Source organism: Plasmodium malariae, assembly GCF_900090045.1.
Source record: "Plasmodium malariae genome assembly, chromosome: 9".
Taxonomy (NCBI): domain Eukaryota; phylum Apicomplexa; class Aconoidasida; order Haemosporida; family Plasmodiidae; genus Plasmodium; species Plasmodium malariae.
The window spans coordinates 470,815-486,972 of record NC_041783.1 but is presented as its reverse complement, the minus strand read 5'-3'; the positions used below and the strand labels follow the sequence as shown (position 1 = coordinate 486,972).

General features: G+C 25.1%; 4 protein-coding genes and 4 non-coding genes across 8 annotated transcripts; 5 read left to right on the top strand and 3 right to left on the bottom strand.

Annotated features, from left to right (window-relative positions):
• Positions 1–406: 406 nt before the first annotated feature.
• PmUG01_09019600 (conserved Plasmodium protein, unknown function) lies at positions 407–2,710 on the bottom strand (the record flags this gene model as incomplete). Its single annotated transcript, XM_029004874.1, has 1 exon — positions 407–2,710. One exon carries the CDS (start codon positions 2,708–2,710, stop codon positions 407–409), a length of 2,304 nt encoding a protein of 767 aa, XP_028861520.1.
• Positions 2,711–5,263: 2,553 nt separating this feature from the next.
• Positions 5,264–6,030, bottom strand: PmUG01_09019500 (conserved Plasmodium protein, unknown function; the record flags this gene model as incomplete). The annotated part of the gene is made up of 2 exons (XM_029004873.1): positions 5,264–5,482; positions 6,001–6,030. 2 exons carry the CDS (start codon positions 6,028–6,030, stop codon positions 5,264–5,266), a joined length of 249 nt encoding a protein of 82 aa, XP_028861519.1.
• A 669-nt stretch (positions 6,031–6,699) lies between these two features.
• On the bottom strand, positions 6,700–7,491 carry RPL36 (60S ribosomal protein L36, putative; the record flags this gene model as incomplete). Its single annotated transcript, XM_029004872.1, has 2 exons — positions 6,700–6,998; positions 7,449–7,491. 2 exons carry the CDS (start codon positions 7,489–7,491, stop codon positions 6,700–6,702), a joined length of 342 nt encoding a protein of 113 aa, XP_028861518.1.
• Positions 7,492–11,642: 4,151 nt separating this feature from the next.
• Positions 11,643–14,654, top strand: ENP1 (essential nuclear protein 1, putative; the record flags this gene model as incomplete). The annotated part of the gene is made up of 5 exons (XM_029004871.1): positions 11,643–12,104; positions 12,737–13,108; positions 13,647–13,817; positions 14,025–14,130; positions 14,512–14,654. The coding sequence occupies 5 exons, from the start codon at positions 11,643–11,645 to the stop codon at positions 14,652–14,654; spliced, it is 1,254 nt and encodes a 417-aa protein (XP_028861517.1).
• Positions 12,292–12,447, top strand: PmUG01_09019200. The gene has a single exon (XR_003751942.1). It is a non-coding gene; the product is annotated as an uncharacterized ncRNA (small nucleolar RNA).
• PmUG01_09019100 lies at positions 13,258–13,329 on the top strand. The gene has a single exon (XR_003751941.1). It is a non-coding gene; the product is annotated as an uncharacterized ncRNA (small nucleolar RNA).
• PmUG01_09019000 lies at positions 14,256–14,340 on the top strand. The gene has a single exon (XR_003751940.1). It is a non-coding gene; the product is annotated as an uncharacterized ncRNA (small nucleolar RNA).
• A 505-nt stretch (positions 14,655–15,159) lies between the features above and the next one.
• PmUG01_09018900 lies at positions 15,160–15,227 on the top strand. Its single transcript, XR_003751939.1, has one exon. It is a non-coding gene; the product is annotated as an uncharacterized ncRNA (small nucleolar RNA).
• The last annotated feature ends 931 nt before the right edge of the window (positions 15,228–16,158 follow it).

The window sequence follows — 16,158 nt, the reverse complement described above, 5'->3', positions numbered from 1 at the left end:
TATGGCGTGGTATGGTATAATATGATATTTTTATTTTTTTTAGCTATTATGGCAAAAATGGAGAAAGAAGAGTGTTGAGACATAAAAAAAAAAAAAAAAAAAAAAAAAAATATACATTGGTAAGTACTGGTATACATTGGTAAGTACTGGTATACATTGGTAAGCACTGGTATACATTGGTAAGCACTGGTATACATTGGTAAGCACTGGTATACATTGGTAAGCACTGGTATACATTGGTAAGCACTGGTATACATTGGTAAGCACTGGTATACATTGGTATGCACTGGTATACAGTGGTAAGCACTGGTATACATTGGTAAGCACTGGTATACATTGGTAAGCACTGGTATACATTGGTAAGCACTGATATACATTGGTATGCACAGGTATACATTGGTACACACTACGAATTGGTAAAAATGTCCACATTTCTTCGTTTCATTTCTAAAATATAGTATTCCTGAATACATAAAAAAAACCTGTACAAAATATTAGTTGGTTTAAAGTTGTACGTTAATAAAATAAAACCTATACAGAAAATTAAAAAGCGTAATAATCTGGCAACTAATGGGTAAAAGTATATATTAAGACAACAAAAGATTAAGGTAATAATAACTAGAAAATAACCGAATTTCCTTAAAAGATAAAAAAAAATTTGAGACCATTTTGTAAAGCAATATACAATATAATGAAAATATTTTATATTATTGAGAATATCATCGTCAATTACATTTGTTAAAAAGGCCTTAATAATGCTTAAGTTATTCTCTGAATCCTTGTTGTTGTAACAATTGCTATTAATTTTGCTAGTATTATATTGTCGACTAGTATTATTAATGTTATTAAAGCAACTGTTTGTATTATTCTTATTTGTTTTATTCTCATTTGTACAACAAGTATCACTGCTACTGTTCACACAGGATGAATTTCCTTCTCCAGAATCAATTCCATTTTTTTTTTTCCCCTTTGTTTTTCCTTTTTTCTTCTTTTCCCGTATAATGGTACTATTTGTGTCCAACTTTTTGTTTCTATTTCTACGTCGGTTAGGCAGCTCTCCACGTATTGCGCCCCGTCCACTTTTATCAATAATATTATCGTTATTTCCATCGTTATTTCCATCGTTATTTCCATCATTATGACCATCTTCATTACCACTTTTACTGCCATCTTCATTACCACTCTCACTACCATCTTCATTACCACTTTCACTACCATCTTTATTACCACTTTCATCATCTTCATCAACCTGATCATAATCGTCATCCTGCACATCATCAACGTTCGTACCACTTGACTGTGTGTAACTCCCACTGTCCAAGCTACCATCCGTCTGATCAGAATTTACATCATCTATGGAAAGATTACTGCTTGTGCTACTACTACTATCACTGTGTTGTAGCATATCATCCATTTCTTTTATAGTCTTTTCATTTACGTGTTCGTCTTCTTTACTATTTTGATAGCCACCATATTTTTTTGCCTTCATCCAATAAATAAAAGAAGAGTTATTATTTTTTTTTTTTTTTTTTTTCGTACTAGGTTGTACAATTGTATTGAGCTGATTAGCTCTTTTTAGTTTATCACTTTCACGAATAATAGACACTAAGATAAAAAATATTAAACTTAAGACAACTAAAAAAAAAGAGAGAAAAAATTTTGGAAAAAAAAAGGAGAAAAAGAAAAAGACAACAAAAAATAAGGAATATAGTGGTGTTTTCCACGATGCGAAATTATAAATAATTGAAAAGAAGGGTAACCAAATGGTATCAATATTTCCTTTTATTTTTTTTAATTCTTCATATAACTGATATACATTTAAATCTTTATCTAATATTGGATTCTTTTTATGAATGCAAGTATAGTTTAATGACGATATTGTATTTAACTGTAAAATAAAATTATTATAATTTTGCTTATTCGATAGTTTTACAAAAATACGAACGTTATAATCATTTGTGTAATTATATAAATTAGGATTAGATGGGCATGCGGCCCTTTTGTTACATGACCTATTGTTACTTTCTTCTTTAGCAGAGTTCATTTTTCCTCCTTTTCCCTCATTCTTCTTATTATTATTGCAGATTCCACTACCACTACTACTACTGCTAAAGGAACTAGTTGCGTTATCAGCAGCGGACTCATCATCTCCTGACTTTCCTTTGTAGTGGTATGTATCCATTAGTATAGCTACTCTGTTCACATATTTAAGAATAATATCATATTTCTTAAACATTTCTAGATAAATAATGTCAATGAATGCACTCCCGATATACTCATCTTCAACTATTCCTTCTGTTTCATCCATGTCAAATAACTGTATTTCAATTTTACTCTTAATATAATGAATTTCTATTTCTATTTTTTCCTCCCATATGTGTAGGTTACTATCTAATACTCTTGTTCTATATATTTCGACATTATTTAATAAAATTTTTAAATATGGATACATTAAATCGTTATCTTTATTAGATCGATAAGTACTTATTCTATTTAAGTAACCATATAAAAATAATTTTAAAACTAGAAATCCTTTTGTTTTCTTCGGATTGAATGCATCCTTTGGTTTTATTAATCCCTTCCACCATTTATATTCATTTAATTTTTCTTTATCTTTAACATTTATTAAATATATCCCATTTTCTAATATTAAGCCTTTTGAAAAGTGGCATATCTTCTCATTATTGTTACTTGTTGTGTTCGATACCATTAGACTCACCTTATTAGCTCTATTATTCTTCTACTTGGGGTATTCAAATGCATATTTTATTATATTATCATTATACTACTATATTGTTATTATATTTTCATTATACTACTATATTGTTATTATATTATCATTATAATACTATATTGTTATTATATTATTATTATACTACTATATTGTTATTATATTATTATTATACTATTATATTATTATTATATTATTATTATATCACTATATTATTATTATATTATTATTATTTTATTATTATTATATTATTATTGTTTTATTATTATTGTTATTATTAGTAGTAGTATTTTTTATTTTAAAAAAAAAAAAAGCGGATATATATATACAGAACATACGAAATGGTTGTTCGATGGTTGGAAGGAATTACGTAAATATATATATTCATTTATGTAAATACATGTACCTATGTGTATATTTAAGCATATTTACTCATACTTATGCATATTTATTCAAGTGTATGCATATTTTTGTTCATTTTTACGCTACTATTAAGCTGAACGTTTGAACTCCATGCCAAAATCGAGCAAACCGGAAGGGAAAAAAAAAAAAAAAAGGAACAAAAAACTATCAACAAGGCACTACGAACAAGAAACTAAGAACAAAACACTACGAACAAGAAACTAAGAACAAGAAACAACAAACAAGTAATAACGAACAAGTAATAACGAACAAGTAATAACGAACAAGTAATAACGAACCAGTAATAACGAACCAGCTATATGTAACACGCTGTATTCATAAAATTTTTTCTTCGAATAAATGTACTCCTCTTAATCTTAATTTGTAAAAATATGACAAAACGATCGTTATTTTTTGTTATTTCGTTTGTTTATTTGTGCACTTTTTCGTCCTTCCGATACTGAACTCTTCTTAATTTGCGCTTACTGCTAATGTGCAATGTGTGTGTATTTAAATTTGTAAATGTATATGTATATACATAAATGCATACATACACATATACATATATACATACGTATGTATGAACGTATATTTAAATACATACAAATATATATGTTTACATTTTATTCTATAAAAATTGTAATAACCAGTGGACGAACGGAAAAGCACGGAAGGAATAAATGCTAATGATTAACTTTGCTAATTTCTGTTACGTGCATATAATGCTTAAGTGCTAGATGAGAATGACGAAAATTGATCAAGGAAAAAAAAAAAAAATGAAATCAAATCAAAACAAAGTAAATAAAAACAATGCAAATCAAAACAATGCAAATCAAAACAATGCAAATCAAAACAATGCAAATCAAAACAATGCAAATCAAAACAATGCAAATCAAAATAAAGCAAATCAAAATAAGGCAAATCAAAACAATGCAAATCAAAATAAGGCAAATCAAAATAAAGGGAAACAAAACTAAAAATAACAATACAAAATAATACAAAACATAGCAAAACAAAGCAATATAAAACAATGCAAAACAGTACAAAAAGATTAAAAGTGATATATTACACATATGTACATATAATCACGTGCACAAAAGTGTACATAATTAAACAGTCAATCAAGTACATATATAAACGAATGGCAAAAGTATGGTGAACACTTATTCTGTTGCCTTTTTACCTGTTGACTTTTGTAATAATTATTTCTAATTTTTGGTAAAAAAATTTTTTTTTTTCTGTTTTTTCTAATTTTTTTTTTTTTTTTTTTTTTTTTTTCCCTCTTTTGAGAATTCTCCTTTTGCTTAATCATAACACATGTGATCATGTAAAAGTCATAGGGGGCATAACAAAATGAAACCATTCTATTTGTAAGCAAACCTTGAGTTGGTATTTTAATATTTACAAGTTGAAATTAATTTTCCTAATAGTAATCTTTAAAAAGAAGTCGTCTTCTTATAATAAAAAAAAAAAAAAATTAAAGCAACAAAATCATCATTCATAAAATATATACATATATATATAACCTGGAGGGTTGATATTTTCCCCCTTTAGGAGAATAAGAACTATGCACATATGAATATACACAGATATATACACATATATCTGTGTGTATATATGTATATATTTACCTTTTTGTGTCAGCAAATGAAGTCGATATTGCTATTGCTGTGATTGCATGAGAAAGGCACAAAAAAGTTGACCAAAACAAAAAAAAAGTAAAAATAAAAAATAATACGCGAAAAAATTGAAAGATACCGGCACTTTACATGATAAAGCATTACATATGTGTTGGTTATAAAAATAGTCTTTATTTGAAAATTCAAAAAAATTGTTCAGCTTTAGAGAATTAAAAATATGCCTATTTCTTGTTACATAGGTCGTAGAGAAATAAAATAAAAAATTAAAATAAAAACATAGAGACCATTCTTGTATTCAAAAAAAAAAAAAAAAAAAAAAAAAATAGAAAACACTTGAGGAAGTTCCTGTTCCTTGCTAGAAATAAAAAGGAAGAAATTACGTTATTATGATTGACATTATAACTGTTTTTTTTTTTTTTTTTTTTTTTTTTTTTTTTTTTTTTTTTTTTTTTTTTTTTTTTTTTCTTTCCTTTTTTTGTTCTTTTATTCTTTATTGCTCTTCCTTCTTGTAAGTGAATTCCCTTTTATATCTCTTATTTTTTTCCTCGTCTAAAATGTATTTCACATTTTCATGATCTTCAAAAAATTGAATTTTGTTTGTGTTAATATCTCTTTCTTTTTTTTTCATTTGATATATTCCCCACTCCTGAATAATATACCTTTTTAAATAAAGAAAGTAAATTATTCCAAGAACACCAAATGATATTTTCTACAATTGAAAAGATCGCAAAAAGGTGTGTCAAGGAGGTATTAAATATAATGAAATGTAAATACGTGTTACAAAAGTGGGTACAAAAAGAAATAAAAAAAAAAAAAAAAGGATTATGTTACGGGGATGGAAACCGAATATAAATACGAAAGAAAACGAGGAAATGTAGTTAGCAATAAGGCATGAACATATACACACATGTATATGTACATATATACGTATATATGTACGTACATAAGTATGTAAACGCATGTACCCATATATACGAACATAGTAGCTATATCAAGAGCGGTATGCATAAACTCATATTATAACAACAGTCTCTTAATGAATCCCTTATAAGAAACGAAAACTATAGCACAATTATGTAACGTATAAAAAAGGGAAATATTGCGGGAAAAAAAAAAAGAAGTAAACAAACTTATATGTGTACATATGTATGTATATATATATCAACACATTATCGTGTTTGCGTCATAAAATTTCTAGCATTTTCTTTCTTATCTTCTAAGCATTACCACTCCATTTTCCCAAAGAACCTTCTTCATTTTTATGAATTGACAAAGGTAGAAATCAATTTTCAATTTAACAAAAATGTTAATATAAAATTAATTTTTTTTTTTTTTTTCATAGTAAGATTATAAATATATACATTCCATATAAAAATTTTAAGCCATTCTTTTTTCGAGTATATGCTGAAAAAAATAGCAATGGGATTTATTCACTTACTACTTCAATTTTGGCTTAGCTTGGTTTAATTTTTTTTTTTTTTTTTTATTATTGTCATTTATTAATTTAATTTTGATCGTACTACCCATCTTATATGTACTTTAAATACAATTAAAAAGGGTAACACAGCAAAATATGTGTGTGTACTTAAAAGTACTTTAAATTTTAAAAAATAGAGCTCATATTAAAAGTTGACAATAGTAAATGAAAAAAAAAAAATAATGATATAAATTATGACGTAATAAAAAAAGAGAAAATTACGTAATACTTTCATAATATATATAATATGAATAATAATATACGTATAATATATTCATATGTATAATATATTCATATGTATAATATATTCATATGTATAATATATGCATAATCAGCGAATACATATAAATATATGGCACCATGGCACATTATAATAAATTAAAATGGTAAATAAAAAAAAAAAAAAAAAAATTAAAAAATAAAGGCATAAAAAACTTGTTTTTTCTTTCTTAATGTTTTTCAGTTGCTGCCTTTCTTCTTTGCAAAATAACAACCTTCTGTATTTCCTCTCTCTTTGCTTTTCCTCTTTTATGTGTGCCTAATTTTTTTTTGGCATATTTTAAACTTCTTTTAGTTGAAGCTGAAGTTCCAATTTTTATCAATTCAATTAATCTTTTTTCATATGGACTAAAACCTGTAATTTCTCTAACTACATCTTTTATTAATTCCTTTCTTTTTGATATGGGCTTTTTTTTTTTATTTGCCTTCAAGTTCCTTTTTGTAACAATATGTCCACTGTTAAAACCAACTAAAGGGTTAAAAAAAAATATCCAAAATTGTATACACAGTGCAGAACTATTTCACATATGGTACACACGTAATACATACGTAGTACATGCGCAACATATGCATACATACATATAAAGACACATACGCTTTACAACGCACGAATGAAAATTCGTTTCATATTCACAGCATTATGAACACTTTATTTCTAAAAATATTAAATAGCCATGATGGGCAATATTTATCTTCATAATTATAGTTTGTTAAACGTATAAAACGGGATATATATATATATATATTTTTTTTTTTTTTTTTTTCTCTATATTAAATGGCTTAATAGTGCTTCGAATTCATATATTTACATAAGTCAAAGCACATATATATATATATGTATATTTATTTATTTATTGTTGTGAATTTTGCTTATTGCCATGCAACACAGCTCCTCCTCTCCTCGATGAGTATAACTAACCTGCTATTCCACTTGCGGGCTTTATTGTTGATTTCTTCCCCATTTTTTTGCGTATCTAAGAATTATTTTTTCAAAATTTGATAAATTTGTTAAACAAGCAAATAGCTCATAAAAGTAGTACTGTATGACTATGTATGTATGTTTCTATGTATGTATGTATATATATATATATATATATATATATATAATACAATGAAATGCTTATTTTCGTTTTTATTTTTATTAACCAAATATTTTTTGGTAACTGGTGGCTTTTAACTTTATACGATGGATAAAACATGTAATTCTTTTTTTTTTCTTTGATTTTTTGCTTATTTTTATCGTTGGAAAAAAAAAAAAAAAATTAACTTGTATAAGCGAAGAATTGTTTATATATGCTCCTTTACATATATACATGCCATTTATTATGCACGTTAAAAAAAAGGTGGGCAAAAAAAAAAAAAAAAAAAAAAAAAAAGAAGAATACTGCCAATGTTATTTTTTAAATAAGCTAAAGGAGATACGCACACATAAATATAAATAATAAATCTATATATAGTTTCTAATTTTTGCTAAGCTATATACATTATATTGTTCTTTCATGATATATGTTTGAAATCACGTGAGACAAGGCTCATATTACGTTAACACTATTTTAATATTTTAATATTTTAATATTATTAAATGTAATTATATAAGCAACTCAATACCCTATTAGTGCTATCAGTGGTTACGCGACGCTACCTATTTTTTCATTATATGTAATAATTTATCATTATATATATATATATATATTTATTTATTTATTTATTTATTTATTTATTCATCTACTCATTTGTGCATACATATCACTGATGTAATAAAATTACTGACCATTTTCTTTAATGTGAATAACAAATAATACTTAAATTATTTTTATTTTATTTTAATTATCTTTTTTTCGTAATAATTTATTTTTTTTTCTTTAAATTTGAAAAAGTAGAAGATTAAAATTATTTTTTTAAGTACATAAAGTGTGATGAAGCATTTTTTAATATCGAATGTTAATTAAGCATTTTTTTTTTGTTTATTCCTTTATGTTAAATATTTCATTTTATAGATAAAACGTTTATTATTTGGGGGGAACAATTTGCTTACGCTTTTATAATTAAACATAAAATAGAAGGATGTATGCATATATTTATGTATGTTTGTTTGTATGTATTCATGTTATTTATGTATGTTCGTTTGTATGTATTCATGTTATTTATGTATGTTCGTTTGTATGTTGTATATATTCATCTATTTATGTATGTTCGTTTGTATGTATTCATGTTATTTATGTATGTTCGTTTGTATGTTGTATATATTCATCTATTTATGTATGTTCGTTTGTATGTTGTATATATTCATCTATTTATGTATGTTCGTTTGTATGTTGTATATATTCATCTATTTATGTATGTTTGTACGTATATATTCATCTATGTAATTGTATGTACATTTATACAACGATATATTATATACCTTCTCCATTGAAACATTTTCGCGAGTATATATTTCTGAAGGTAGATTAAAAAAAATATTCATTTTTAAATTGCCAAGGAAGTATGTTAACATAGCAGTAGTACTAAGATGTTTTTTATTATGATTATATCATATATGTATATGCTTAGACATGTGTACACGTGTATATCTCACGTTATGAAAGTATATAGTACGTGTGTTGTACGAATTGTACAGGAACACTATACATTGCATTAAATGAGCATTTATATATGTATATATATGTTTGCGCTATTATTATGGAAAAAAGCTGCCCCTTCAGTATATTATTCTCATTTTTCCAATTTACACGAAAAACTTATTTCAAAAGAAATTTATAACTGTGCTATTAATTTTATTTTCAGTGATGAACTTTTAAATAATTGACAAGCATATGTCTGATACTAAAAGTAGTTGAAGATATTTCATAGTCTGAGAAAATAATATTAATAAGAAAAGGATAAGGAAAAAAGTGTCCGAGATAATAAATTAAGGCTGCATATTCTTTTCATTTATTTAAGATTGTACATACAGGTGTATACACACATATATATATGCACACATAATAAGGATATCACCTCTTTGCATCATTATTAAAATTGGTAAAGAGAAAAAAAAAATTTAAAATAATTATCAGAAATATAATGAACTTAATGTGATGAAACGGTACATACATTATTTTCCCATTTTATAATAAAAAAATCTCTTAAATGTCCAAAAATATAACGTTAACTGATAAAGGGGAAAAAAAAAAAAAAATTCCCTTTTAGAATAAACCTTTTTTTTTTTTTTTTTTTCTTTTTTATGAAATCATTTGAGAATAAATAGTTAAGGAGCTTTTTTAATTATTCTTAAGTTTTCGTTTTGGATTGAAAAGATATACATGAACAAAGTACATGGAAGCATATATTTGTGAATATATTATATATATCTTTTCTTCATGTATGTAAAAAAGTAATGTGCTCCATCTTTTCCACTAAAATTTGTATACCTTCTTATTAATAATATTATAAAAGAACGCTTTTTTGGCGATTAATACGCGTTTTTTATATATGTAACGATTAAATATAATTTTTCGTCGGGTACATGGGATGAAGTGTATATAATTTAGTGAAAGTTAATATTTAATAAATGCGTTCGGCTTAAACAAAAGGAAATAAAATAAAACAATATAACATAAAATAAAATCGCATAACATGGTATGCCATTACGTAGAATGCCATAAAAAATACTAATAAAATTATCGTAGATAAAATGAAGGTATAATCTTGTTAAAATGTGATATGATAAAGAATAAAGATTACACAATATCGTTGCAAAGGATTAATATCCAAATGATTTTGTTTATATTTAATTATCATATGTAACATATTATATATTAGCTATTTTTAAAATCCCATTTTTTATAAAGTGTAAAATCGCTAAATTTAACTAAGAGTATTATTATAAAACTTAAACCACTTATATAACTAAGGGTTTCTTTTTTTTCTTTTTTTTTTTATTATCTAGCTAAAGTAGATAAAAAATTAAAAAAAAAAAATTCAATATTAAAAATGAATTAATAATGTTTATGCTTCATTTATATATTGTGCATATAAATAAACTTACGTTTTATAAAAAAGAAATAAAGGTATACAATTTTAAAAAGATATTTATTTATCTATCGTGTATTTTAAAATAATATGCGGATACAAGATTTATTTGTTCCTTTTTAGAGAATTTTTTTCGTTTTCTTTTTGAAAGAGCTTTGAAGAGATTTGGATTTTTTTTTATTTGTTTTTGTAGTAAAGGATGCAAATGAATCTATTTTGTTATTTGTTATAAATACGTTTCTTACGAGAAGTGGAAACGAGTTAAAACACCTACTTAAATAGGAGAACAAAAGATATGAATATATTTATTAGTTATATGCATATTATATATATATATATATATATGTACGTACGTATGATTAATAAAAAATACCTGTAGAAAATGTATTATCTTTCAACATTTGGGTTAAATTTTTCAGTTCTTTCCAGAATTGCAGTGTTGATTTTTGCGTAATGCAATTTAAATTTTTTGTAAATAATTTTATTTGTGCATATCACAACTGTATTACTTTTGTTGAAAACGTCAACAACACGAGAATAGTTCAAGTCACTTTTTTTTTTTTTTTTTTTTTTTTTTTTTTCATATCATAAAAGTGAGTAAGTTTTTAAATTTTTTATGCTTATAGAATATCCTATAGGAAATTCTTATTTTTGCCATATATATTGTGCGAAATGTTATATGCTATGAAAATTAAGCTTGAGGAGTATGTACCTTAAACATATATACATATATGTATATGTATGCCTATGTACATATATATTTATGGATATTTGAGTTTTTAATTTCTGCACAATTTGCCAACCAAATGGAGAGTAAGAGCAAAGTATTCTTTAAGTAAATTTTTTTTTTTTTTTTTTTCCTTTTTTATTTCTCAAAATAACGTATACCCAATTTTTTATGTGTATTGCACACCCGTTTCTTGTTTACTTGTAGTTACCTATGACTAGTGTATAGGAAGTTTTTATATATGCATTTTTCGTTCTTTCATTTATTCATTCATTCATTTATTTATTTTATATAACATTTTACAATATTGTACATTTTTATACTGACTACAACGCTAGTCACCATTAACTTTTCCTTTCAATTTAAATAAACATGGCAAAATTGAAGATTAGACAAAAATTCAAACACTCCAGAACGTTAGAAGACGATTTTAAAAATACTATAGTCATAAAAAACAAGTTATTAAAAAAAAAGAAAAAAGGAAAGAAAGCAAGTGAGAGAAATGTAAAAGGAAAAGGAAAAGGCGATGACATGCGTAAAATATTGAATCTAGCAAATAAACAAAATGAAGAAGAAATATATTCAGATTATGGATACAAAACAGATGAAGAAAATTCTGAACAGGTCGACAAGTTTTTGGAATTTAACGATGACATAGAAGAACAAATAAGTGATAATACAAAAATAGCGGAGTCAAATAATAATGCGGATATTAATGAACTGGATAAATGCAACAATATATTAGAAGATCTTAATATAAAAATAAATAAGAAAGTGTGTGAAAAAACGGACAGAAAAAGCAATAAGAAGGAGCACATTGATCCACCTGAACAAGTAATAATTTTTTTATTAAAAATAGAGGAAAAAAAAAAAAAAAAAAAAAATGAAAATAGTACAGAATGGAAAAAATAGCAAAATATAGGAAAGCAAAAATTCAAATATAAAAGTGCGAAATGAGAATTTTTTATTACGAGCAATTTTATTTTATGTAAATATGTACCTACCCATATTTTTGTGATGAGTATGTACATATTTTATTTTATTTTTTTTAGTAAAGATAAAAAAGAAAAAAAAATAAAATAAAAATAAAATTGCTTAAAATAAAGTAGATACAAACCACAGGGTATAAACGTGTTTTAAATTTTGAATAGTTTATGCAGTACAATTTTGTACACAATATGAGAGAAGTTTACTTCCTTAGGAGGATTGGGCTTTCGTAACATCTCATAAATGTGCATATATGTACACACATATATATATATGTATATGTGGAAGTATACACGAGCGGCAGCACATATAGCTTAAATGTATTTTTTGCTGCCATGTATTATCGTGTAAAGGGTATTACACGATACTCTTTTTTTTATTTTTTTTTTATTTTTTTTTTATTTTTTTTTCATTTTTTTTTTCATTTTTATATTTATTCTGGCAATGCTTGAGACCTCTTTGTTATTATTTTAATATAGGGCAATAAATTAAATTCGTTGGTTGAAAAATGTTATAAAACTATAGGAGAAGTATTGGCGCAATATAAAAAAGGGAAATTACACAAGGCACTTACACTTTTGGTTAAATCACCAAAATGGTTTGACCTTCTTTTATTAACAAATCCGAAGGAATGGACAACTCAGGCAACTTTTGAAGTGACAAAACTTTTTTCATCAGGACTAAAAGAGAAGGATGTTTATATATATTATGAACATATTTTACTTCCAATAATTTTGGAAAATATTGAGGAAAACAAAAAATTAGATTCATTTCTTTATAAAACATTAATAAAAGCGCTATACAAATCGAAGGCATGGTTTAAAGGAATTCTATTCCCCGTGTTACAGATGGTATGGGAGAATATGCTCATAAATGTGTGTTTCCATAAGTATATGTGTACATGCATATGTGCCATATACGGATATATTTTTATATGTGCGAAAAAATTATGATCTTAGTTACACAAAAGAATTTCGAATTAATTGTGAGATGAATTTTATTCAAATGATGATTAGTCTTGTCTAATTTAAAAAAAAAATGAAGACAATTGTACTGCCCCAAACTGATTAAATCGCAATTAATAGAAAAACAAATAACGTTTATTTGCATGAAATTCAATTTTGTTTCTCTCATATGGCTGTTGATGAAGTGTTTTACATAATTCTCGTGTGTATGTACCTGTGTATGTATTTGTGTAGTACCTGTGTATGTACCTGTGTATGTACCTGTGTATGTACCTGTGTATGTACCTGTGTATGTACCTGTGTATGTACCTGTGTATGTACCTGTGTATGTACCTGTGTATGTACCTGTGTATGTACCTGTGTATGTACCTGTGTATGTACGTGGATCCATTCAAATGTGTATGTGCTTGTTTTTAATATTTAGGAATGCACAAAAAAGCAGTTAATAATTTTTGGAAGCGTAATTCAAAAAATGAGTATTTCAATCAACACGGTAATTGATGGCTTAAATGAAATTTTTACCTTTCCATGGAATACCAATATCTCTTATTTATTAATTATTTTCTTTAACAAAAAATATGCCTTTTCTAAAGAAGTAAGAAGAAGCAAATGAAAACAGCTTAAATTTTATCATATAACATTTAAAGTTCGTTTTTCATTAAGTTATATAACACGATGTTGTGTCCTCTTTTGTCATGTACAAGTGTGTATAATTTGTATATAATATGTTTGTATATATGTGTATGCACTTATTCCCTTATGCTTAATTACACTTACGCAATGTGCATCTTTTTCTATTTAGTTTATTAAAAAATGCGTTGAATACTTTGTCAATTTTGAGAAATATGCTGACCCTTTGACAATAAATTGGCACAAGTCTTTGTTAACCCTTGTTCAGAATTATAGAGGTACCTTTTTCTTTTTTTTTTTTTTTTTTTAATTTCTTACAAAATGTTTACACTGTATGTTGTATAAGTGGCACTATTTGCCCATTCATCAAAAAGAGAAAAAGGATTTTTTTTTTTTTTTTTTTTTTTAATGATGAAATCATACGCTTGGCATCTGAAAAATTTATTTTGAAGATAAGTTTTTAACCAGTTATCCCTATCTGATAAAAAAAAAAAAAATTAGCTATCCTTTTTTTCTGAACTGTTCATATTTTTTTTTTTTTTTTTTTTTTGTTGCAAAAAAAGGAGTTGATAATTATGTATTTGTACATATAAATAGATAGATGAGTAATATGTACGTTATTATGAACATAATTTGTTTTTCCTGTCTTTTTTAAATAGGCCTAATGGAAGAGGTACACATTGATAAATTGAAATTCCTGTTGAAGAAAAAAAATCATCCACTGATTACAAGTGAAATACTGAAGTATATGTATTCATCAACTTCCCTAATTAACAGTAATGCGCTTATGCACTTTATATGAAAATGCGAATGTGCTATGTAAATTAAACAGTTGTTGATTTTCGTACTTTTGTATATTATTTCTTGTACATATGTTCTTATCATTTTTGTTATATTTTTCCTTTTTTTTAGAAATAAAAGAACTAACTATCAATAATGATGAAAAGAAGGTGTAAAGAATGTAGTGTAACTTGGCTTGGAAATCTTCATACATCGTTTTAACAAACGTCTTAGGAAGTAGACTTTTTTTTTCCTTTTTTTTTTTTTTTTTTGTTTTAATTTTAACTTGAGTAATGTATATTGACATATTAAAAGAGTATATATTTATATATATACATATATGCCCACACATATTTGAGGAAATGTAGTCACCACAGTAAAGGTAATAGAAAAACAAAAGTTGTTATGAGAATAGTGTATATCATTTATTATGCAATAAATTAACCAAAGTGCGTGCATTTGTATGTATATGTGAATGTATATATACATATATGCTCTTTGAATGAGCTGTGAATATAATAAAAATATTAAAATGATGAATCCAATCAGTTCTGCTTCTGATATAAAGCTTGATGATTAATTGCTTAACTGATTTAATATTTTTTATTATATGTAACTGAGTATGTACATATATAAATATGTATATGTGTTACGCGCATATACATGTATGTGAATTTACACATATATGTGTTAAGTTATCATATTTATTATCACAAATGAGTACGTTGACAGTTTAGCGCATAAGGTAATGCTTATTACCTTTTAAATGAATACATTGTATTTTTTTAATTAACCATTTGACCATCTATTACGTTTTTTAAAATGTTCAATATGAAGAAGGAGAAAAAAAATAACAAACCTTTTCTAAAATTTTTTTTTATAGTATGAACATGTTCATATATAATCAAATTGAGACTCGTGTGAATATAAGAATCATTGTGATATACTGTCATATTATAAAATGATCAAAGAATGCATTTCAACTGCATATACGTATGTGTGTATTTATGCATGTATGTATTTATGCATGTATGTGTATGCTTATATAATTATACAAGAGAATACTTTATTAATTTAGAATAATGGAGAAGCACTGGTATTTTAAGACAAAGTTTGCTTTTTATTTATTTATTTACTTATTTATTTATTATTTATTTTTTTTTTTTAGATTCTTTTGACCAGGAGGAATTGGAAACGCCTTCACGCCCATTTGCTTTAAAGTCAAGAGTCCTTTTTTTTTTTTTATTTTATTTTAATATTGATGAACTTTGGAAAATTGTGTTTATTTTTTTTTTTTCCCTATTTTGTTATATCATACTTTGTTATGCCAAATATAGGCATACCTTACTTTGTTATACATCAGTTTGTTACACCATACTTTGTTTTATTTTTCTCCTTTTTTATTTTATTATTTTTCTCTTTTTTTATTTTATTATTTTTCTCCTTTTTTATTTTATTATTTTTCTCCTTTTTTATTTTATTATTTTTTTTCTTTTTTTTTTTTTTTTTTTTTTTTGTTAACATTA